Source organism: Mobula birostris, chromosome 4, assembly GCF_030028105.1.
Source record: "Mobula birostris isolate sMobBir1 chromosome 4, sMobBir1.hap1, whole genome shotgun sequence".
Classification (NCBI taxonomy): Eukaryota; Metazoa; Chordata; class Chondrichthyes; order Myliobatiformes; family Myliobatidae; genus Mobula; species Mobula birostris.
The window spans coordinates 161,096,724-161,122,362 of NC_092373.1; the positions used below are offsets into that span (position 1 = coordinate 161,096,724).

At 40.2% G+C, this 25,639-nt stretch overlaps 1 protein-coding gene across 8 annotated transcripts in view; it reads left to right on the top strand.

Annotated features, from left to right (window-relative positions):
• The window catches only part of psd3l (pleckstrin and Sec7 domain containing 3, like), a 532,485-nt gene that overhangs the window by 479,978 nt on the left and 26,868 nt on the right, over positions 1-25,639 (top strand). For all 8 annotated transcript variants that reach the window (XM_072256350.1, XM_072256351.1, XM_072256352.1 and 5 more), the window contains 3 exons: positions 1,609-1,679; positions 20,687-20,844; positions 21,476-21,620. In XM_072256350.1, coding sequence (XP_072112451.1) covers positions 1,609-1,679; positions 20,687-20,844; positions 21,476-21,620 — 374 coding nt within the window. The remainder of the gene's footprint in view (positions 1-1,608; positions 1,680-20,686; positions 20,845-21,475; positions 21,621-25,639) is intronic.

Below are 25,639 nucleotides of genomic sequence, written 5' to 3' on the forward strand. Positions count from 1 at the left end.
TTCTGCTTTACTTAATAAATCACACTTTGACATTTTCAACAGTGCCAACTGTAGTATAATTACCTGTGATTCTGAATTAAAGGTATAAAAATGCAAAACTGCTCAGCAATCGGACAGCATCTGCGGAGAAAGTGAGAGTTAATGTTACAGTTTAGAACCGGGGTCAAATTGAAACAAATTTTAAGCTGATTTGTTTTCTCAGCTTTTCTCTCAATGCAGGTGCTGTCTTCTCCACATTTTTATACCTGTTCTGTCTCTATATTTTTCCCAAAACTTTGAGAAAAAAGTCATCAGCATGAAATATTAACTCTTGTTTCTTTCTCCATGAACGCTGCATAAGTTGCTGAGCATTTCCACTTATTAGTTCAGCTTATTTGAACCAATTCTTTAAATTCCAGCCCACCATTTCCGAATGGCAAGAGTAGGGAATGCAGAGTGCAAAATTGACTGTCCTGTTCCCTCACAGATGTGGAATCCTCATGGTCAACACTTTGAGATAATACTTCATGTCCTTGCCAAATTACTAAAGATGGCTACTGTCCATTCTGTAATTTTTTTTAATGCTCAAAGCTCACTTTCTGTGAGAATCAATATTTTTTTGCATTACCATTATTAGAGCAAAGCCCACACTCTGCTGGATGGAGACAAGGTAGCTTCAATCAATGTAGATTTGGTTATCTGCGTACATTGTAAATGATATATGGAGTGGAGGAGAAGCCAGGAAATAAGTTATGCACCAAAAAACTTGGATGACTGCTGACTAGTTTTGGAAGAAAAATGTGCAAGTTTGCAACATAGTAGTAGTGCTTTGCCAATACAATAAAACACAAATGCATTCCTTTGAAGGGTCTGCTAGAGGAAGTCCTCAATGCATTGAATTCATATGTTGTTATTTTCGATTGAGATTTCCCAGTATATAGTGTGATGTCACCTGAAGACATTGGAGGTATCAGAATTACATAGGATTCAGAATCATCCTGTAATCTAGCCCATCGATCCTTGTTTTCTATAATTGATATGTCAACTCTTTATTCTTTTCCATAGATGCTGCCTGACCTACTGAGTTCTTCATTTTGTGTGTATTACCTTTGTAAATTATGTTCACAGCTCAGTGTATGCGAATACTCATCCTACAGTTATGCCCATCTTTTATGTGAAAGGCGTGAACTGCTGTTCTTGATCGGTGTTATCCATTCTCCTTGAACGGGCAATGATGCTCTGAACATGCAGCTCAAAAGTATGTTGATAAGCTTGTGTGAGTGGGAAGACATGGAATAACTTTGAGAATTAGATTTGATGTCTTAATCCTAGATTTGGTCCAACTCTGCATTATTCTTGAAAATTTTGCGGGGAGACAACTGATATCTTTACAGCTGTTTGTTTCAGTAATTTATTTAACTAATCTTGTATGCTTATCAATTACTTTTTAAAATCACTCTCCAACCATCCATTTGTTTACAGAAGTTATGGAACTATTCCTGAAAGAGCAATCTCTTCCTAGAGCACGTTCTGGTCAAGATGGCAAGTCTAAACCAATGGCACTTGTATTGACTCTGAAACTTACTCCTCTGTCTGATCCCTACATGTGTTTTTTTTGTGTCAATGCAGCTCCCAGGGGAAAAAGAGGTTGGAAAACATTTTACGCTGTGCTCAAAGGCATGATTCTTTACTTACAGAAGGTAAACTCAACCTCTTTTGATCCACTAATGCAGTTCAAGTTGTTAATAAGTGCCTTGCTTTGCAGCAAATGTATGAAAAGTTCTGGATGCCAGTATCTCTCTGGATCATTTTCTGGTTAAGGAATAAACAAAGTACAGTAAAACTCTGCCATGGACTGTACAGAATAAACAGTACAGTAAAACTCTGCCATGGACTGTACAGAATAAACAGTACAGTAAAACTCTGCCATGGACTGTACAGAATAAACATAGTACAGTAAAACTCTGCCATGGACTGTACAGAATAAACAGTACAGTAAAACTCTGCCATGGACTGTACAGAATAAACAGTACAGTAAAACTCTGCCATGGACTGTACAGAATAAACATGAAATACAGTAAAACTCTGCCATGGACTGTACAGAATAAACATAGTACAGTAAAACTCTGCCATGGACTGTACAGAATAAACATAGTACAGTAAAACTCTGCCATGGACTGTACAGAATAAACAGTACAGTAAAACTCTGCCATGGACTGTACAGAATAAACATAGTACAGTAAAACTCTGCCATGGACTGTACAGAATAAACAGTACAGTAAAACTGCCATGGACTGTACAGAATAAACATGAAGTACAGTAAAACTCTGCCATGGACTGTACAGAATAAACATAGTACAGTAAAACTCTGCCATGGACTGTACAGAACAAACATGAAGTACAGTAAAACTCTGCCATGGACTGTACAGAATAAACAGTACAGTAAAACTCTGCCATGGACTGTACAGAATAAACAGTACAGTAAAACTCTGCCATGGACTGTACAGAATAAACATAGTACAGTAAAACTCTGCCATGGACTGTACAGAATAAACATGAAGTACAGTAAAACTCTGCCATGGACTGTACAGAATAAACATAGTACAGTAAAACTCTGCCATGGACTGTACAGAATAAACATAGTACAGTAAAACTCTGCCATGGACTGTACAGAATAAACAGTACAATAAAACTCTGCCATGGACTGTACAGAATAAACAAAGTACAGTAAAACTCTGCCATGGACTGTACAGAATAAACAGTACAGTAAAACTCTGCCATGGACTGTACAGAATAAACATAGTACAGTAAAACTCTGCCATGGACTGTACAGAATAAACATAGTACAGTAAAACTCTGCCATGGACTGTACAGAATAAACATGAAGTACAGTAAAACTCTGCCATGGACTGTACAGAATAAACATGAAGTACAGTAAAACTCTGCCATGGACTGTACAGAATAAACATAGTACAGTAAAACTCTGCCATGGACTGTACAGAACAAACATGAAGTACAGTAAAACTGCCATGGACTGTACAGAATAAACATAGTACAGTAAAACTCTGCCATGGACTGTACAGAATAAACAGTACAGTAAAACTCTGCCATGGACTGTACAGAATAAACATAGTACAGTAAAACTCTGCCATGGACTGTACAGAATAAACAGTACAGTAAAACTCTGCCATGGACTGTACAGAATAAACAAAGTACAGTAAAACTCTGCCATGGACTGTACAGAATAAGCAGTACAGTAAAACTCTGCCATGGACTGTACAGAATAAACAGTACAGTAAAACTCTGCCATGGACTGTACAGAATAAACATAGTACAGTAAAACTCTGCCATGGACTGTACAGAATAAACATAGTACAGTAAAACTCTGCCATGGACTGTACAGAATAAACAGTACAGTAAAACTCTGCCATGGACTGTACAGAATAAACATGAAGTACAGTAAAACTCTGCCATGGACTGTACAGAATAGACATAGTACAGTAAAACTCTGCCATGGACTGTACAGAATAGACATAGTACAGTAAAACTCTGCCATGGACTGTACAGAATAAACATAGTACAGTAAAACTCTGCCATGGACTGTACAGAATAAACAGTACAGTAAAACTCTGCCATGGACTGTACAGAATAGACATAGTACAGTAAAACTCTGCCATGGACTGTACAGAATAAACAGTACAGTAAAACTCTGCCATGGACTGTACAGAATAAACAGTACAGTAAAACTCTGCCATGGACTGTACAGAATAAACAGTACAGTAAAACTCTGCCATGGACTGTACAGAATAAACATGAAGTACAGTAAAACTCTGCCATGGACTGTACAGAATAAACATAGTACAGTAAAACTCTGCCATGGACTGTACAGAATAAACATAGTACAGTAAAACTCTGCCATGGACTGTACAGAATAAAAACAGGAGCTAGTTCAATCAATTGGATTCAATTGAAAGATTTTAATCATTCTTTTACCAAACCTGCACCTGATTATATCAACTGTTATTCCTCCCATTGTGCAACAGACTCACTGCTAGCTCTGTAATTCATGACATTTTGTGTATAATAGATGTGAAGTGAATCGGGCTATTTCACCAAGAAATCCAGCAGGGAATTCAGAAAAGGCCTCCCTTTCAATAGATCTATACATCTCACGGGAGGCAGGACATGAAAGTTAGAAAGTTACACAGATAGATTTATTTGCAGAGTGTAAGTGTTAGCATGGACTAGCTGGGTAGAATGGCCTGTTTCTACAGTAATCTCTTCTGGAATTGCCAGACTTCTGAATGGTGCCTCAAGTTATTTTCTAATGGGGAGGGAAAAGAATCAGTAAGCGTATGGATCTTTATCTTTCATTGCAGACAGTGTGTGTAGTCTACGACATTTGCTTTGCATTAATTTGGAAAACAGGTTGATGTCATAATACATCAAAGATTGATGGAAGTAATTCTTCAGCTGAAGAAACTACTTGACAAAAGCACTTGTCGACTGCAAAGTAATAGCCTGTTGACAAAGAGTAATAGTTGCTGCAAGCAGTGCATCAGTTGATTACTTTCAGAAACCAGCCAATTTAAATGGGATTAGTTGTGTGGTGGTGGGAGGAGCCTGTATTTGATGAATTGACATTTTCTATATCCTGGAATTTTTAACCTTAATTCTTAATCTGAAATTCGCCAATTGTTCACTTTCAGGACAGCTGCTGTTCACAGGTTAAGTTGTGTAAGGCAGATGTATGAAGTAGCATTTTTTTAAAAAATTCAGAACTGGGAAAGGAGTGCAAAGTGGGAGGAAGACCTGTCCATTTCAACTTTGATGGTTGGACATGCAATTCCATCTCCATTTTTGTTTTCCTGTTTTCATTCCTTGATTTTTCAATTGCATATCATACACGGTGCACATTATCCAGGGAATTCATGAATCCATTGTAGTTCTTAACTTATTCCCACTACGTTTCCATAAGACCATAAGACATAGGAACAAAATTAGGCCATTGAGCCCATCGAGTCTGTTCTACCATTTCTTGGCTGATTTATTATCCCTCATCAACCTCATTCTCCTGCCTTCTCACTATAACATTTGACACCCTGACTATTCAATAACCTATCAACCTCTTCTTTAAATATACTCATTGTTTATACTCACTGTCATTCATTGCAATTAATTGCACAGATTCATCATCCTCTAGCTAAAGAAATTCCTCCTCATCGCTATTCTAAATGGACACCTGTCTATTCTGAGGCTGTGCTCTCTGGAACTAGATTCACCCACCATAGGAAACATCCTTTCCACATCCATTCTGTCTGGGCCTTACAATATTCGATATGTTTCATTGAGATCACCACACTCCCCATTCTTCTAAACTCCAGTGAGTACAGGTCCAGAACCATCAAATGATCCTCATATGTTAACCCTTTCATTCCCAGAATTATTCTGGTGAACCTCCTGGACCTTTTTTAGTGCCAGCACATCTTTTCTTAGATAAGAGGCCCAAAACTGCTCACAATACTCCAAGTATGGTCTGACCAGTGCCTTCTAACGCCTCAGCGTTGTGTCCTTGCTCCAATATTCTAGTCCTCTTGAAATGAATTGGAACATTGCATTTGCCTTCCTTACCACTGATTCAAGCTGCAAGTTATCATTTAGGGAATCCTGTACAAGGACTCCCAAGACTTTTTGCACCTCTGAGTTTTGAATGTTTTCCCCCATTTAGACAATAGTCTACATGTTTGTGCCTTCTACCAAAGTGCCATAACCATACATTTCCCTACACTATATTCCATCTGCCACTTCTTTGCCCATTCTCCCAATCTTTCTAAGTCCTTCTGCAGACTCTCTGCTTCCTCCATACTACATGCTCCTCCATCTGTCTTCGTATTGTCTGCGAACCTGACCTCAAAGCCACCAATTCCATCATTCAAACCATTTTCATACAATGTGAAAGAGGCAGTCCTAGTACCAACCCCTGTGGAACACCACTAGTCACCGGCAGTCAACCAGAATAGGCTCCCTTTATTCCCGCTCAGCTTCCTGTCGGTCAGCCAATCTTTTGTCAATGCTAGTATCTTTCCGGTTAATCTATGGGCTCTTATCTTGTAAAGCAGCCACATGTGCAGCACCTTGTCAAAGGCCTTCTGGAAATCCTAATTAACAACATCCACTTCCACTAAATCTCCTTTGTCTATCCTGCCTGTTATTTCCTCAAAGAACTTCAACAGATTTGTCAGGCAAGATTCCCCCTATTTTATCATGTGCCTCCAACTAACGTGAAATCCCCTCCTTAATAACGGACTCCAACGTGTTATCAACCACTGAAGTTAGGCTAAATGGCCTGTAATTTCCTTTCTTCTGTCTCCCTTACTTCATAAAAAGTGGAGTGACACTTGCAATTTTCCAGTCCTCTGGAACCATTCCAGAATATAGAGATTCTTGGAAGATCATTACTAATGCCTATTACTAATTTCCAACAAATTCAAAAAAATTACCAGCCTATTAAGATGCTCAAGAGATAAAATGACATACCGTAGGCCAAGTCTTTCAATAAGAAGAACCTGTCAATGTCATATTTATACATAGTCAAACTTCACCACATAGCAGAATATAAACAAGAAAAAGCAACTAAATAATAATTATAATTTTTTTTACATAAGAACACAATTACAACAAAAATAAACAAAGTAACAAACTCTATTATCTAGGCATCTCCACTGATTGAACTGAGTACCAAGGCCCTATTTATAAGTTAATGTGTAGACATAACTCTGTTCCCATGATTCTTAATGAAAATTCAGGAGAACTTGATATAAGTTGAGCTTGGTACACACAAGACTGTGTGTCCAGTTCCTATGGCCTCAGAGAAAACTGAAACATGATGATCTTGAATTTTGTCATGTCTTCATGTGGTTGGAAGAGCTCATTTATATTTCAGTAGCCAAACAGTGTACTGGGTTTTATATGGTGTGTATATAAAAGGGTATCTTCTGATTTACCATTGACATTAGCATGAAAGAAGTGCTTTTTGCAAAGACACTGGGTCTGCTTTACCCATGGGAGCCATTGTTGAATTTTAAATTAAGAATTTCAGAACAATTTGTTACAGGCAGCTTTCATCGTTGGATTTGAAAGGCTGAGCATTACTTTAAAACAATGAAGCATTTCAGAAGGGTAGAAAGCAGAGAAACTGCTTCCTTTGGTGGTGTGGTACCAATAATTTAGGAACTGGCAGCAGAATGAGACCATTGGTCTACTCAAGTGTGCTTCACCATTCATCAAGGTCATGGCTGATCATTTCCATGTTCCATGATTTCACAAATATCCTGGGACGGAGGAATTCAAATCAAGGAGGCTCACTTTAAAAGTATTTCAGACTGAAACCAAGAAATGTTTATCACAGGAAGGATAGTGGATATCCAGTGCTGTCTGTCTCCACAAAGCTGTGGATCCTATAATTAGAGCTTCTTAGACTTTCAAGACCATCAAGAAATATGGGACAAAGCTGAACAAATAGAGTTCTGATGCAGGTCTGCTATGATCTCATTAAATGGTGGAAGGACTGAAGGGTGTGATGTGACAATGTTACGCAGTGAAACCCACTATAAATACCTTAAGTTATTTTGCCTGTGGTCTGCGCTTTGTTTCTCTCATGTATTTTTAACGCTTAGAGTCATATGTGAGCTGTTTTCAAATGGTTCAGTGTTAGGAGAGGGAAATAAGGAATGGAAGCAAAGCACTTGTAAAGTGGATTTAAGAAAGAGCTGATTTTGAAAATGAGCTCCGGACTAAGTGTCCTAGTGGAATTATTTTTGTTAAATCATCAACACAGGTTTACAGCAAAAGAAAAAGGGAATTGCAATGGGTTTCTGCCATTTAATTTCCACAAACACAGCAGAAAATTGATCCACACTCTTCATTGTGCATATGAATTCAGCTCCGTTTGTGGATCTTGGTTTTATCAAAAAGCTATCTCCTTCCTTCTCTGTCTGTCCTTCCAGGAGCAGCTACAGAGATGACAAGGGTATTTTGATAAAGTTTTGTCCTGCCCTTCTCTGTCATCAAGCCTTGTACTCTCTTATCAGATTACAATTAGGAGCATGATCTCTGATTCATTGGAATAGATATATTTCCCAAATTGAATGGCCTGAATTTATTTTGTAAGCTGAATTTCAGAAGCAGAGTCAAACCACATAAATTACTATACTTTGCATTGTATGTATACTATAAATCATATTTCTATCAAATCGTTTCATGCCGTTCCATAGCATTATGGTTTTTCAATAGTATAAATCTGATTAGTAATCTAGCATATTTCAAGGATTTATCCCAGGATTCTTCCTCAGTAGAACATCTTGGTGAAAACAGTATCACTGAATTTTGGTAGGATCTGTTATAATTTCTTTCGAAAAATCAAAGCTTGTCCATAACATGGAAGAGAAACTAAACCACTAAAATTGTAAGGGCATTGTCAGTGTACAAATGTTCACAATTTAAATTGTAATCAGTCTTTAGTGATGTGAAGATAATGACAACAGCCATTAGAAGGAAATTGGGAATAAAGAATCTAACATGACATGAGTCCACAATTTGGTTAAGTATTTGCTTCAGTGAAACCGGATGAGTGCTTGTGTCTGTATTCCATTAAATCTATCAATAGTTGAGCTCAAAGCATCAGGTTTTCCTGGACCTCACCCACTGGCTCAACTTCCAATCCACCAGCATTTTGTAGAGGGCTGAAGGCAGAGTGTCTCTGGTAGAGAACATATCCTGGGATTCAGATCAAGAGGCCTTGGCTCAGAAAGGCCATATGTCTTTTGATAGCTCACCAGCTGTCAAAAATGCAACAGTTTTTAAGTGTCTCTAATTGACCACTTAAAAATTTCAAATAAATGTAAATAGTTAAGCAATTAAATACTAAAGAAGATTAAAAGCTTCAGAACAAGCCACGTACCTATCTTTTCTCAAAGACCACGCGTGTAAAGTTGTTGATCTTTTATTTGCTGCCCTGTTGTAGAGCAGAGACAAGGTAAATTTACAAGGTAAATTTGGTTCTCTTTCCAACACAACTTGCTCCTCCCTGGGCTCAGCGGGGATTCCAATAGTGGAGCAGGTGAATGTGCTGGTCCTTGACAGTGCATACCTTGCAAGTCCAAGACTTCCTGAGGCAAGAATGGCCAATGTCCAGGAGTTCCCCTGCTCTTCATGGAGCACATGAGAAGATGAGCACCAACTGTCAGACAGCAGAATTTGGTCCAATATAGCTACCGAAGGCTGTGTATAGATCCCAAAACTGCAGCTCAGCACCACTAATAGATATCCTTCTTTTACTAATCAAACTTGTGCCAGAATTAATTAATATTGATCATTCATGAAGATGTGGCACAGTTTACTGGGAAGATGGGCTCAGACACTCCGACAAAGGCTCATGGTGCATTTCAGCAAACTAGAAAACTTTGAGGTGTCAATGGATCACAGGGAGGGGAGATGAATCATCAAGTTCCGCCAGTTTACTTGCCGGTCTATTTTGATGCTCAGTAACAGCTTTGGACAATTCAACCCTTCAGGTGTGCTCTGCTACTCATTGGATTCATTTACTGCCTCGCTTCCACAATGATCTCACTCAGCAAAAGACATATCATTATTTTATATGTTCCAGTAATACTTGCTGTGAGGAATATTGTTCATTTCTATTGCCCATTGTGTGAAGAGCAGCTTTCCTTTGCTGAATAATAAATGGTCCAACTCTAACTTTAAGATTTACGCCCCTCACCTCATACCACCAGCAGAGGTAATGGTTTCTCTGCATTTACCACAGCAAATCCTTCTATGATTCTGAACCATGGGGAAATGAGTGTGAAACTACAGTGAATTCCAGTTATTTGGGCCATTAGTGATTCAGGGCAGCTCCTTCAAAGTTCAAAGTAAATTTATTATCAAAGTACATGTCTGTCAACATAGGCAACCCTGGAATTCATTTTCTTGCAGGCATACTCAATAGAATCAATGAAAGACCACTCCGAATGGACATTCACCCAATGTGCAAAAAACAACAAACTGTACAAATGGAAGTAGAAATAAATAATACTAACTAAATATTAGAGAACATGAGATAAAGAGTCCTTAAAAGTGAGTTCATAGATTGTGGGAATATTTCAGTGATGGGGTGAGTAAAGTTAATCCCCTTTGGTTCAAGAGCTTGATGGTTGAGGAGTTGTAACTGTTGCTGAACCTGATTGTGTGAGACCTGAGGCTCCAGTACCTTCTTCCTGATGGCAGCAGTGAGAAGAGAGCATGAGCTGGGTGGCGGAGGTCCTGATTATGAATGCTGCTTTCCTGCAACAATGCTTTGTATAGATGTGTTCAGTGGTAGGGAGGGCTTTAACCGTGATGGGGGCCATATCCACTACTTTTTGTAGGATTTTCTGTTCAAGGGTATTAGTGTTTACATACTCACAACATGCTGGAGGAACTCAGCAGGTCAGGCAGCATCCGTGGAAAAGATCGGTCGACGTTTTGGGCCGGAACCCTTCATACCAGGCTGAAGTGACAGCCAGTCAATATACTCTTCACTGCACATCTATAGAAGCTTGTCAATGTTTTAGATGTCATGTTGAATCTTTGCAAACTCCTAAGGAAATGAGGCACTGCTGTGCTTTCTTCATAATTGCACTTATATGCTGGAGTCAGGACAGGTCCTCTGAAATGATAACACCAAGAAATTTAAAGTTGCTGACTCTCTCCACCTCCCATGCCCTGACGAGGACTGGTTCATGGACCTCCGGTTTCCTCCTCCTGGTCAATAATCAACTCCTTGGTCATGCTGAGGTTGTTGCTGTGGTACCACTCAGACAGATTTTCAATCTCCCTCCTCTATGTTGATTTGTCACCACCTTTGATGATTCAGCCCGTGACAGTGGTCATTGGCAAACTTGAAAATGGCATTGGATCTGTGCTTAGTCACACAGGCATAAGTGTAAAGCACGTAGAGCTTCTGGGGGGTCGGGGGGGCGGGGTGGTGGTGTTCAAGACACAGCCTTGTGGAGCACCTGTGCTGCTGTAGATTGTGGAGGTGATATTGTTGCTGGGGTCTGCAGGCGATAAAATTGAGGACCTATTTGCACAAGGAAGCATTGAGGCCAAGGTCTTGAAACTTATTGATTAGTTTTGAGGGGATAATAGTGTTAAATGCTGAGCTGTTGTTGATAAAGAGCACTCTGATGTATGCATCTTTGCTGTCCAGATGTTCCAGGTTTGAGTGAAGAGCCAAGGAGATGGCATCTTGTTGTGGATCTGTTGCACCGGTAGGCAAATTGGAGCAGATCCAATTTGCTTCTCAGATTTGATATGTTTCATCACCAACCTCTCAATGCAGTTCACCACTGTGGATTTAAGTGCTACTGGACAATATCCATTGAGGGAGGTTATCATGTTCTTCTTAGCAACTGTATTAGTAAAGTCTGCTTGAAGCAGGTGGGTACCTCAGACTGCCGAAGCGAGAGGTTAAAGACCAACCAGTTGATCAGCACAGATATTTAGTACTTGGCCAGGTACCCTGTTTGGGCCAGATGCTTTTCATCGGATCACCTTCCTGAAGGATGCTCGTACGTCAGCCTCAGAGACAGAAGTGACAGAATCATAGGGGCTGTGGGAGGTTGTGATGGTTGCTCCATGTTTTGATGGTCAGAGCGAGCATAGAAGGCATTGAATTCATCTGGAAGTGAAACCCTGTTGTCACCTATGTTGCTTGATTTTACTTTATAAGAGCTACTTATTTGGGGCAACTCATAAAGAACAAAAAAGTGAAGAAAATATCTGGGATTGTTTTGTTTATTTGGGAAACTATGCTGTTTGAGACAGAAGACCATTGCCGACCTGTTTTTAACTGGCGTCAGACGATTGCGCTTGTGTGGCTGTTAGACACCTCACTGATTAGAGCGAACATTTTTTAAATAGTGTCAGTTGCTTGTGTGTGTGTCAGTGATTTTTCTCACTGATAGTTGGTGAAGAATAAGTAATAAACCAATTCAGAACTGTTTTACTGATAGTGGTTTCAAGCATTGAGGCTTGGAGATGCGAGAATCAGCTGGGAGTGAAAGTGAAACAATTTCAATACTTCCACTAGTTAAGAACAACGAAAAATTTGGAAGTATTGACAATCATCTTGAACGTTACAACGAAAATGAGGATTTGGACGCTGCAAACATCGAAAGCCCTACATGAAGGCAATGCATTAGGTGTCTGCACTGATTTTGTTCATTTATAGTCAATCTAAAGAACACAGCAGCATACAGTGTATGAATTCCTCCATTGACCATTTAGAACTAATACATAGCTTTATAGCACTGTACTGTAGTAGTATCGATAGTATGCTAATTTGTTCTATATTTCATTCAAATACATAATTTGTTACTAAGTTAAAATTTGTCTTTTTTATACTTTTTTAGCTATTTCCATGAAACTTCAGCTAATTGGGACAGATACTTCATTCGGCCAAAATATACTGGTCCCGCTGTGTTCCAATTAACCTGAATCCATTGTATTTGGAGACTAGAACTAGTAGAGTCCCAATGAATCACATGATCTCTCATGTGCTATAAGACGTATTAAATATTGATTACTTGCTATCTAGTGGAGAATGGCATCTATTTTCAGAGAGTCATAGAAAAATACAGCATGGAAACAGGCCTTTCGGCCCATCTAGTCCATGCCGAACCATTAAAGCTGTCTACTCCCATCAATCTGCGCCTGAACCGTAGGCCGTCATATCCCTACTATCATGTACCTATCCAAATTTCTCTTAAACTTTAAAATGGGGCTTGGACACACCGCTTGTGCTGGCAGTTTGTTCCACATTCTCACGACCCTCTGAGTGAAGAAGTGTCCCCTCATGTTCCTTAAACACAGAAGATTTCACCTTCTGTCCATTTAGCACTGTGAAACAACAGAGTTGACAGTTCTGTTTAAATTGTCCACTACTTGGGCCCTCTTTTTGCTGCCACTCACTTTACTCTGAGTTGTTTTTATCAGTTGTCACTCCACGTCAACAAGCTGCCCATCTGCTTTGTCCTGAGACAGAAGGACCAAACAGCCTCTCTCATCAGCACCGTACCTTGTGAGTCCTGTCAGCAAAGAAACTTAGAATCAGAGGAAGATGTGTGGAAGGGAAGAAAAAGGTAGTGAGTATAAAGAAAATGGGGAGATTGGGATGCAGCAATGCAATGAGACTTCTCCTGAATTAGTTCTTCATTTGTACTGCTGAACTTACCTCGAGAATAACTATGTCAAGGAGAAACCATTTTGAGGACCAGCCTAATATTTGGTACCACGGTGAGATGTTGATATACGGCCTGGTCTTCAGTTCTCTGGAGACACATTCCGGGAACGCAAGTGTGAGATTCTAATTGGTTACGTAGATCCCAATTATGTGGATTTAGTTTTATTGTTCTCATAGGCACATATGCATATGGAATAAATTAGCTTTTTGGAGCAGCAGCACAGTAAATTACAAGCATGACAAACATAAGTTAACAGAGTTAAATTAACATAAATTTAGTATTAGCATACATTTTCCTCCTGTGGGCAGCAGGGAACCAGAACAAAACCAGACAACTGTGAATAGTATTGCATGCTTTGTTGTCTCTGCAACGAAGTCTCAACGTGATGTACAAAAGGTGAAGATTTCCAATATCAGGTGCCATTCTTTCACGGAATAGCAAGAGGTGGATGCTTAACACTTCATACAGCACAGAGAGAGATCATTTGATTCATTGTGACTCTGCTGGCTCTGCTCTCCAAATTAGTTCCACTCTCATTTGCTCTTTCCTCATAGCACAGCTACAATTCTCTTAAAAATTACCAACTACAATTCTCTTAAAAATCACTATTAAATCTGTTTCCATCACTCTTTTAGGCAGTCTGCTCCAATTTATAATAACTTGCTGTGCAATAATAATTTACCCCATTTCTCCTCACCAACTTCTTAAATCTGTGATTTCTAATTCTGGTTCTTATCAGTGTAATCTGTTTCTAATATAGTATCTGACAATACTACGTTGATTGGGCTTATCTCAAATAATAACGAGGCAACCTACAGAGAAGAAGTTATCACCCTGACGCAGTGGTGTCATGAAAACAACCTCTCCCTCACTGTCACAAAAACAAAGGTGCTGGTTGTGGACTACAGGAGGAATGGAGACAGGCTAACCCCCATTGACAGCAATGGATCTGGGGTTGAGAGGGTGAACAGTTTTTAAGTTCCTCGGCATTCACATCACCGAGGATCTCACGTGGTCTGTACGTACCGGCTGTGTGGTGAAAAAAAGCACAACAGCGCTTCTTTCACCTCAGATGGCTGAAGAAGTTTGGCATGATTCTCCAAATCCTAAGGACTTTCTACAGGGGCACAATTGAAAGTATCCTGACTGGCTGCATCACTGGCTGGTTTGGGAACTGTACTTACCTCAATCGTAGGACTCTGCAGAGAGTGGTGCAGAAAGCCCAGCACATCTGTAGATGTGAACTTCCCACTATTCAGCACACTTACAGTGACAGGTGCATAAAAAGGGCCCGAAAGATCATTGGGGACCCGAGTCAGCCCAACCACAAACTGTTCCAGCTACTACCATCTGGGAAACTGTACCGCAGCATTGAAGCCAGGATCAACAGACTCCGGGACAGCTTCTTCCACCAGGCCATCAGACTGATTAATTCACGCTGATAACAATTGTATTTCTATGCTATATTGACTCTCCTGTTGAACATACTATTTATTACAGGTCACTATAAATTGCACATTGCATGTTTATACAGAGGACATAACGTAAAGGTTTTTACTCCTTCCTCATGTATGTGAAGGATGTAAATAATAATGTCAATTCAATTCAAAATGCAGAACTATATTTTTCTACAGTTACAAGTCAAATCAATTTTATTCAGTTTCTTGGAGCTTACTGTGGGCATATGTACATAATTCCTATGCGGTTGAACAGGTTTTGTGGGCATTTTTTTGCAATGCTTATTTTATTAGCTTGAATGCTGTGGTCAGAACATTGACTTCTTTACCGATTTAGTTAAAAATTTCAAATCAGGCTCTGGTGTAAGTTAAATTTGCACTGACTGGAGTCAAAGCAGCAATTATTTTGTTTTGGATATTCAAGGTCATCCAAATGATTGAATGTTGTTTACTGCATGGGGGACAGATGATGCAGGGCTCGAGTGGCAAAGTTGCATTAGCTAGACAGGGGGAAAAGATGATATTTATTGTACTTCTGCCAGCTAGGTTTGTAAAATATTATTAATTATTGATGCAAGCAATTCCAGTGGTTGAGTTATTGTCTTTGGATGGTATGGTGTAGACTGAGTGTTATTTAGCTGGTTTAAGATTGATCAGGTAGAACTTTGCTGTGAATCCACTGTAACAGAATTGTATATTAATACCATGTAGTGAAAAGATAGCACTGTGAAAATAAACCAGGTAACTATAAAGGTCTTCTAGAGGTCAGTGATTCTATAGTTGTACAATAATAAATTTGGCAGTCAGTTCACATCTTTAAGTCTCTACAGGCACTTTTGATTTCCATTCTTGCTTTAGTACTGAAGGTTTGAAAAATCAGTTTATTTTAATCTATTCCTCCCAGAAAATAGTAAGGAAGCCTTCCTGTATCTGTACAAGGGCCATCAGGTTGCTAAGTAAATTGGACATATTCCAGTATAGGCATGTTATCTAATTTGCTGATTTTATCAATGATTAATGTGATCAAACAGTTTTGTACACAGACTCTGGATAGCCTCCCTTAAGAATACCGGGACTTTGCTAAAGAGGATGGAAGAATGACATCATGTCAAGTAAGGTCTAGGACAGGAGTTTCCAACCTGGGGTCCACAGACCCCTTGGTTAATGGTAGGGGTCCATGGCATAAAAAAGATTGGGAACCCCTGGTCTAGGATGTGGATGCCATTTTAGATTAATGGGCAGTTACTTGTTTGAGCTTGATGAGAGGAAACTCACATGCCTTGAGGAAGAAAGGTTCAGGTTTGCGTTTCAGAATCAGAGTCAGGTTTAATATCACTGGCATATGTCATGAAATTTGTTGTTTTGCAGCAGCAGTACACTGCAATACATAATAAAATACTATGAATTACAACAAGTCAGTAAGTATAATTAAATTAAATTAGTGTAGAAAGAAAGGAAAAAATAGTGAGGTAGTCTTTTTGGATTCGCTGTCCATTCAGAAATCTGATGGTGGAGGAGAAAAAGCTGCTTCTGAAGCATTGAGTGTCCTCAGGCTCCAATACCACCTCTCTGATGGTAGAAATGAGAAGAGTGCATGACCATGTATTGATGGATGCCGTCTTGTCTTGGCATCATCTTTTCGAAGATGTCCCTGATGCTGGGGAGGATAGTGCCGTGATGGGCCTGGCTGTGTTTACAACTTTCTGCTGTTTCTCCAATCCTTGCAGTGGCCCCTCCATACCAGATGGTGATGCAACCAGTTCACAGTACATCTGTTGAAATTTGTGAGACGTTGGTGATATACCAAGTCTCCTCAAATTCCTAATGAAATATACTAGCTGATTGATAAGTTCATGGCCTACGGTAGAAGGAGATAAGTTATTAACTTCAAACTTTCTGCGTAATTACTCAAAGAGTTGAACTGCACATGCATGTATCGAGAACTGAATAACTCATCTCCTTCTACCTTAGGCCACAAACTTATCAATCTCCCCTGCTGTGGACCACTTTCTGGAGGTCCAAGATGCCAACTTCTACAAAGAGGGGATCCGTATGCTGCACGATGGCTGGACTAAGTGTGTAAATGTAGGAGGAGACTATGTTGAAAAATAAATGTGCTAGGTTTTGAAAAATTGACTTCTTCTACCTTAGGCCACAAACTTATCAATCACCCCTCATATACCATCAGGGCCTGACGCTTGAGAGGGTTCACCCTCTTGAAAGATAATCTGACATTGGCTTGTGAGGTAGAACCACTATAACTGGCTGTTCATCCCAAATACTCACCACTCTTTGTGTGATGAAGCTGCCTCTGATGTCCATTTTAAATCTCTCACCTTTGATCTTAAAACTATACCCTCTAGTTTTCAGTACTTGGTTCCTGGGTAAAAGATTAAAATAAATTTTAACACAATTTATTTTAATATCAGATGGTAAAAGATTTCAAGAAAATATAGACCAGCTTGTAGGATGGGCAGACATTAGATAAAGTTGAACAAAAAAAAGTAACATGTTACACTTTGGTAGGAAGAACACGGAGAGGCAACTGAACCAAAAGGCATGATTCTAGAAGATTTTAAAAATACGTAGTGCTTAGTGTGGGCAGGTTGAAAACATGGTTAAAATAAAACAAAGAAGTGCTGGATTCTATAAAAAGAGGCATAGAAGCAGGAGCAAGAAGTCATGAAAAACCTTCATAAAATGTTGATCAGCCACATATCCAGTTCTCTGCGTGACAGTTTGAGAAAGACATGGAGGCTTTGGAGATGGCGCGGGAGAGATTTAATAGAATTATTTCAGATATACTTATTAGTTTAGTGAAGCCGCATTTGTTTGGGAATAGAGGGTGTTTCAATCAAGGAGTCATCTAACAAATGTAAAGGATCCAGACAGAATAGGACCTCCTATTGGCAAAATGGTGAAGAATCAGAGGGCATAGAATGATGCTGTTTGGGTGAAAGAACTAAAGTGAGAATTTCCCCTTTCCCTTTCTCCCATGGTCCACTCTTTCTGTTCTTCTTCTGTCCTTTATCTCTTCCATCTATTATCTTTCAGCTTTTCACTTCTCTCCCCCTCCCACCTACCATCCTCTGATATGTCTTCACCTATCATGTTCCAGCTTGTATTCCTTGCTCTCCCCATACCCTCTTATTCTGGTTTCTTCCCTTTTTCCAGTCCTGATGAAGGATCTCTGCCTGAAATGTAGACTCTATTCCTTTCCACAGATGCTGTCTGGCCTACTGAGTTCTTCCAACATTTTATGTGTGTTAAGTTAAGAAAAGTCTTGACTTACCAGATTGAAAGGTTAGTTTCTGGAGTATATTACTACACAAAATGGGATGGGATAAGGGAATGTTCAAATGTAACATTCGAAAGAGAGCATGTCAATTTGTAAAGGGAAAGAGTGTTAGGGATGTAGAGAGAGGCTAGGGAAAGGGACTTAATGACAATTAAACAGGTATGTGGATTGGCAAGTTTTAGAAAACTATGGGCCAATTGCTGGCAAATGGGACTAGCTTTAATGGGGCATCTTGGTCAGCATAGACAAAATGGGTTGAAGGGTCTGCTTCTATGCTGTATAAGTCTATGACCACTGGATGACTCTTGCATGGAGTTAGTACCATCCCAATGGGCCAAATGACCTGTGTTTCAAAAATTCAAAATGCACTTATTAACTAAGTATGTATGCACTATACAACCCTGAGGTTTGTCTTCCCACAAACAGCCATGAAGCAAAGAAACATCTTGGAACCCGCTCAAAGAAAACATCAAACACCCAGTGTGCAAAAGAAAAGAACTAATTGTGTAAATGGCAAAAAACAAGCAAATAACACAGAGAATTTTAAACATCAGACTGCAGAGTCCTTGAAACAGTCTCGGAATGTTCAGTTTAGTTCAGTGCAGTTCACTGACCGCAAGCTACAGCCACACCAACCCAATCAAAATTACGCAAAATAGCATTAAAAAAAGGAATAACTAGAAACCAGAGACACATATAACTGCAGATTCCTCTAAAAAGGAGTTCAATCCACAAACCGTGCTGATCAAACATTGCCCAAGACTCCTGCACCTTCCTCCAGCAACAGCAAGCGAGAGGGAGAGGGAGACCAGTCAAACACAGGCAGATGACGCAGAGCACCCGCTCACCTCCATTTGTCGTCCTCTTGCTCGACACTTTAATTGTCAAGTTGGTTGACATTTGTGTGCACTTGTAGGTTGCACACTCCAGTCTCAACCTCGTTGAATTTCCTCAGAAAAATAAAGAGCACCAAATCGCTCAGTTGGCCCCAAAACACGTTATCATAATGCTAATTACAGGCTCCAGTCACACACAGATTATTAGTAGATGCATATTTAAAAGGAGGAGGAGAAGTGGTAGTAGTTCCATGAACTGTCTGTGTTTCTGTATACTGGAATCCTCTGTTATTCTACAGTGTTGTTCTCATCCCAACCCTCCACTTCATTTTGTGTTCCCTTTCCTGGAAGCATTGTCATTAATGCACAAACTACCCCTCGAAGTGTATATTGGCTCATCTGCATGTTGAGACACTGCTCTTTCATGGGCTGCTTGGCCATAGGGGACATAACACATGAGCAAATAATGTGTAGTTTCACTGAAGGTAGTTTACAACATGTACCCTGATTTATCACTCTTGAGGTACTCCACCACTTACCCTAGATTATTTCCCACCATCAATTTATCCGGGCAGTTGTTACAACATCACCCCAGGTGAACCAGTCAGAACTTTGAATTTGGAGACACTCTGCAGCTTATATTTATGTAGAGCTGAAGGAGTTTTGCTTATGGAGTCTTCTGTCACATATTTATGTATGAATGTATCCGTGCATCAATTATAGTGGTATCTTGATCATCTTGGTAAGTGGGCCGAGGATGGGCAAATGGATTTCAGTTTAGATAAGTGAGAAGTTCTGCATTTTGCGAAGTCAGACCAGAGTAGGATTTATTAGTGAATGATAGGATCTTGTGCAATGTTATGGAACAGAGGGATTTAGGAATACAAGTACATTGTTCGCTGGAAGTCGCAGCACAAGTAGACAGGGTTGTGAAAAAACATTTGGCATGCTGGTTTTCATCAGTCTGAGATTTGGGACATTATGTTGCAGCTATATAAGATATTGATGAGACTGTACAGTTCTGGTCATCCTATTATCAGAAAGACATTACTAGACTGGAAAGAGTGCAGAGATTTACAGGGGTGCTGCCAGGAGTCAAGGACCTGAGTTATAGGGAGAGCCTGGGCAGGCTAGGATTTTATTCTTTTGAACATAACTTTCTTTGGATTGAGGGGTAAAATGAGGGACATAGATAGGGTGAAGCACACAGTCTTTTTCCCAGTGAGGGGGAACTGAAAACTAGAGGGTAGAAGTTTAAGGCGGAGAGGTGAGACATTCAAAAGGGATTCGAGGGGCAACTTCTTCACACAAAAGGTGTAAATGGTTTGTATGTGAAAGAGCTACCCGAGTTAAGTTGTTGAGGCAGATAAAACAACATTTAAAAGACACGTGGGACGGTTACATGAATAGGAGGGGCTTAGAGGGAAATAGGCCAAATTGAGGACAAATGGGATTAACATCATGGTCAACATGGATGACTTGGGCCAAAGGGTCTGTTTTCATGCCATTCCACTGTAAGACTCTATGACTGCATGTCTCGAGGACTCTAATTATATAAACTATCATCTACTGTATACCTTAGCCTATAGGTACAGTAATACAACACAACTTGTAATCCAACACAATTTGTAATCCAGTGAATGTAGGTAAACCGTGATTGAAAGTCACAGAGCAGTGACAGTGTTAGGGATTTATAGCCAGGCAACAGTGCGAGAGAGTGAACTGATTAGATGAATACAGTAGATTCACTGCTGTTGTCAGGTCTGACCCCAAATTTAAATTGGCATCTGAGAAAAGTTACTGACTCCCTCACTTTCTCCATTTCCTCCAAAGGATGAATACAAGCCTGAAAAAAATCTGTCAGAAGACGATTTAAAAAATGCAGTCAGCATACATCACACACTGGCAATCAAAGCTACCGAGTATGAGAAGCGACCCAACGTGTTCAAGCTGAAAACAGCCGACTGGAGGGTCTTCCTTTTTCAAGCACAGTGCGTGACCTTTATGATCTATGGATTGGTGGAAGGATGTGGGATGGATCAGGAAAGAATCTTCAAAATCATTTTTTTGAAGTTAGAGCATGTTTAGGTGTGGGTGGGTGGGGTGTGTGTGTGTCCCTCTGTTTGAACAGAGGCAAAGAGGTGAGATCACACACCTCAGTCCCCAGCCTAAAAACATGTATTGATCTTTCTCTTACAATTGCCATGTTCCATAAAAAGTGTTTTACTGAAGCTTTATTTTTAATATTCTTTCTCCTTTAGGTAGTCTCTCTTGCTTGGGAACTGATGCTAGTTGCAATTTTCTCTTATTTCAATGATTTTTCAATTTAAGTCACCTGAGGGCCACCATTTATTGCCCTCTGCACTGGACTTCTAACCTCCACACTCAGGAGTAGGGACTGAGCCCTCAACCTTCTCATTTGGAAGTGAAGGTGATATGGCTGGCAAGGGAAAGAACGTACACCAGTTACATTTCAAATATTTAACCAACATGTGCGGGCAAGGAATGTAGCAGAATTTTTACCCAAAGCCTGCCATATCGCATCACGAGCCCACTGTTGTGTATTTATACGGTTATCACTTTATTTTTGCTGTAAATTTCTGGGTGTTCATTGTTTTACAGAAGCCCTGAGGAAATGGAGTCTTGGATAAATAGAATGAACCTGGTAGCAGCCATGTTTTCTGCTCCACCATTCCCAGCTGCTATTGGCTCCCAGAAGAGGTTCAGCCGTCCGCTTTTGCCAGCCACCACCACCAAGATGTCACAGGTAAGGCTCACATATGAGCAGCAGAAGGGCACCTAGCCGCTTGAGTCATCTCGCATTTGATTTGTTTGCACCTTCTACTCTGTCTTCCTGTCTGCCCGATACCTTTTCGGCCGTTACCTCCCTGCCTTAAAAACATTCAACAGCTGTGATTCAACCTTCAGGAAGAGAGTTTCAAAGTTTCTTTAACAGTTAAAAGCTGTGCTTCACCATTGTAAGGTCCTTCGGTTCACCCTTCCACAGAGAACTTTGCTGGGAAGGTGGGCGGTCATTGCTATGCTGCAGAATCTTCAGCAAGGTTCAAAGTAAGTTTATTATCAAAGTACATAGATGTCACCATACACAACACTGAGATTCGTTATCATGCGAGCATACTCAATAAATCCATAGAATAGAAAAAATAGCAGAATCAATGAAAGATAACATCTCATTCAGACGAGTGGGCAGTGCCTAACTGAGCCACACTGTTGCATTTGCTGCATGACATAATACTGTAGGGACGGTGTTTATCAGAGAGAATTATCTAACACTCATGGTCACACCCACGTTTAAATGGAAACAAATGAAAAGACGAAAGTCTAAAAAAAGAAACAAAAACTCCCTATTGCTTTTACTTTTCCTTCGTACACTCAAAGAAGGTGGGCCAATTGTTACCCACCAGCCCTGATAAAATCAGATAACATCCCACAGAGGTGTGGGCAGATCTGAAATCTCCCGGATTTGTTCATTTGGATGAACACAGCACACTTTATTTGCTTATGAACATTCTGTTCCAGCCCCACCTTCACTAGAAATATGTAAACACGCACCTCATATCAGCTGAGAATGCAGCGATGATGTGGCAGAGGCTTGAGGGTTAATTTTAATCTAGTTCACTCAGGGAAGCTGATATCCTCCCACTTTCCACCTGCTGTACTTTGTGGTTAATGGAAAGTTAACTGCTGGAGCGTTGAACTGACACTTGATCAAACAACATCAGATTCTCTTTGAGTGTATTAGGTCGATAGTATCTCATTCAAATGAGCTGGCAGTGGTAATTATTTTCCTTTGAACTTCCATAAACAACCCTCCTTGTGTCATTTCCTCTTTCCCTGACTGGATCACAGAAAAGTTGTTAACATAATTCATGTACTGTACTGGGGAATGGTGCTTGAGTATACAGTGACAGCAGTTGGAAGTCTGATTTTGTGCCCATGTATGGTGTGGTGGGGACTTTCAGCACTTAACAGTCCTGGCATCTTCCCTAAGTGAAGAGGAGAGAGATTAGTAAGGAAGGGGCCCCTGGACTTCCGGTGGTCTCTGTATCCTGAATATTCCACTGGTAGGTGTAGCCTTAGGTGTTCCCATGGTCTCTGTTATTGTGGTTTCCAATGTCAGTTGAGCATCATGTACAGTCTGAAAGAAACCAAACAGACAGAGTGCTTATGTGTTGAGTTTCAGTTTTTGCTCCTTTTCCAGTCCAGTTGTTCAGACCTTTCCATTAGTAAGTCTGAAATAAAAACAGGAAATTCTGGAAAAACTAGCAGGTCAGACAATGCCAATGGAAAGGCAAAAAATCAGTTTCTAGGTTGAGCATATTTCATTGGTGTTCCTTGATGATCTTTTTAACTTTGAGATGACTGTTCAACCAAACAAACATCCCATTATGATCTACACTACTGCTTGGGGAAAGTAACTGTTTTTGAGTCTGGTGGCCCTGGCATGGATGCTATGTAACCTCCTCCCTGATGAGAATGGGACAACATGTTCATGAGCAGGGTGGGCGGAATCCTTCATGAAATTGATGGCCTTTTCCAGGTACTTTTCTGTATATATGCCCTTGATGGCGGGTAAGCTAGTGCCAGTGATGCATTAGGTAGTATTGGCTACCCATTTTATAGCCTTCCTGTCTGCCACAGTGCAGTTTCTGTACCATGCAATGATGCAGCATGGTAGGGTGCTCTCTATTGCGTATTTGTAGAAGGTTATGAATATAGATGTGCATAGTCCAGCTCTCTTCCACCTTCTGAGAAAGTAGAGATATTGGTGAGCTTTCTTGATTGTGTAGCATGCGTTCTGGGACCATGAGAGCTCACGCAAGATGTGCACACACAGGAGTTTGAAACTGCTTGTAGTTTACACTGCATTGCCACCGATGTAAAGAGGTGTGTGAGCAGTGCAAATTCTTCCGAAGTCGTTAACCATCTTCTTTGACTTGTTGACATTGAGAAAGAGGTTATTTACCTGGCACCAGGCCTCGCACTCTTCCACCTCCTCTCTGTAGGCCACCTCATCATTGTTGGTGATGAGCCCCACCACTGTTGTGTCATTGGTAACCTTGGCAATGTGATTACTGGGGTGTTTGGCTGTGCAGTTGCACAGTCTCGGTAATCCCAGTTTTGTTTGGTAATTTAAAGTTTAATGTAAATATAGTACTTTGTTACCAGCTCTAGATGAAGCTTGTTTAAGGGAATTTGGTGTGGAACCACACAGCCCCTTTTCCACATGAACACCCCAAATGCCTGCCCCATTTAAAGTTATTAAAGGATAGCTAACACACTTCACAGACACTACTGCCTGTTGGAGAAGCAGTAAGTTCACTCTCATGCTGATCCTGGAAGTAGGTCAATACTCTAAGGTGACCTCTACATGGCAGCTGAGGAAATGAGGGAAAATGGAAGTGAGTTTGGATAATAATGCATGAGTCTCTCGGGGGAGACGTCCCTTGAGCATGAAGCCAGATTATTGTGTCCTGTGAACCCCTACACATCCCCTGATTCCCCAATGAACAGTCCCATCAGAGATCAAGATGGCTATGAACGACTTATTTTACTTACTGACTGCTTATTTTAATTTAACTATTTAATAAACATACTGTACATATACTTAAAGTGACTCAGGTTTTTTCTCTATATTCATTTATTATGTATATTTCATTTAACTGCTGCCGTAAAGTTAACAAATATCATGATAGATACCACTGGTATTAAATCTGATTCTGATTCTGAGTGACAGTCAGCCTCAACCTGTAGTGAGGGATTCTGTCTTTCTGGAACATAAGGGGGCTGGCTTGCAATAGAGGCAACATCCATGATATATTGGGAGCCAGGAACAATGGCAATGCTCCCAAAGTTTTGATCCAGTTTCTGTGGTCAGCCAGTGGTTAATCACGATGAATTATGAAGGATGTGCCTTGTCCAGTTGACAGGACTCTAACCTCCAACATGCTCCAGATTGCTGCTTATGCATGTTTTACACATTGAAAATGGTCAAGGATGGAATTAGTCTAATCTTGTTTTGAGATGAAGGATTTGCATTTCAATAGCAATTCTGATGCTTCCTCGATGGAGTCCCAAAGCCTGTAACAGCCAATGAAGTACTTTTAATATTATGTTTGCAGTGTAGGAGTGCAGCTGCCTAACTGTGTACAGAAAGGTAATTCTTCGCCTGAGAATGACCTGATGACCAGGTTTTCAGAAACACTGACTGAAGGATCGTTTTTGCGCAAAACATTGCATAGAAACTGAAAAGCAAGAAACCACAGATGTTGGAATTCTGCAATAAAAACAGAAAATACTGGAAATACTGAGCAGATTGGGTAACAGTTGAAGAGAGGGAACCAAAGTTAATGTGTCAGGTTGATGATATTTTATTAGAAAAATCAGATGAAAGATGATGTACTATTGTTCCAGCATTTACTGTTTTTATTCTTGGGTAAAATTCACCTGCTCTACTTCAAAATAATGTTTTTCGTCTTATACCCCTGTGAAAACATTATTGGGATTTGCTTGAACAGCTCATTCGAAAGAAGGGACCTTTGACTGTGTGGCAGATCCTCAGAACTGCACTGGGATCTCGGCCCAGATTTGTGCAGTCTGCCCTCTGGATTAGGGTTTGAATGCACAGAGAACAACGCACTACCCTCTGACCCACAATAACAAGGCACTCTTTTAACCCTGTTGCAGTACAACAACTCAGATCAAAAATTGTTCAGACACAGGAGAGTGCAGATGCTGGACTTGTAGCAACCAATGTGCTGGAGG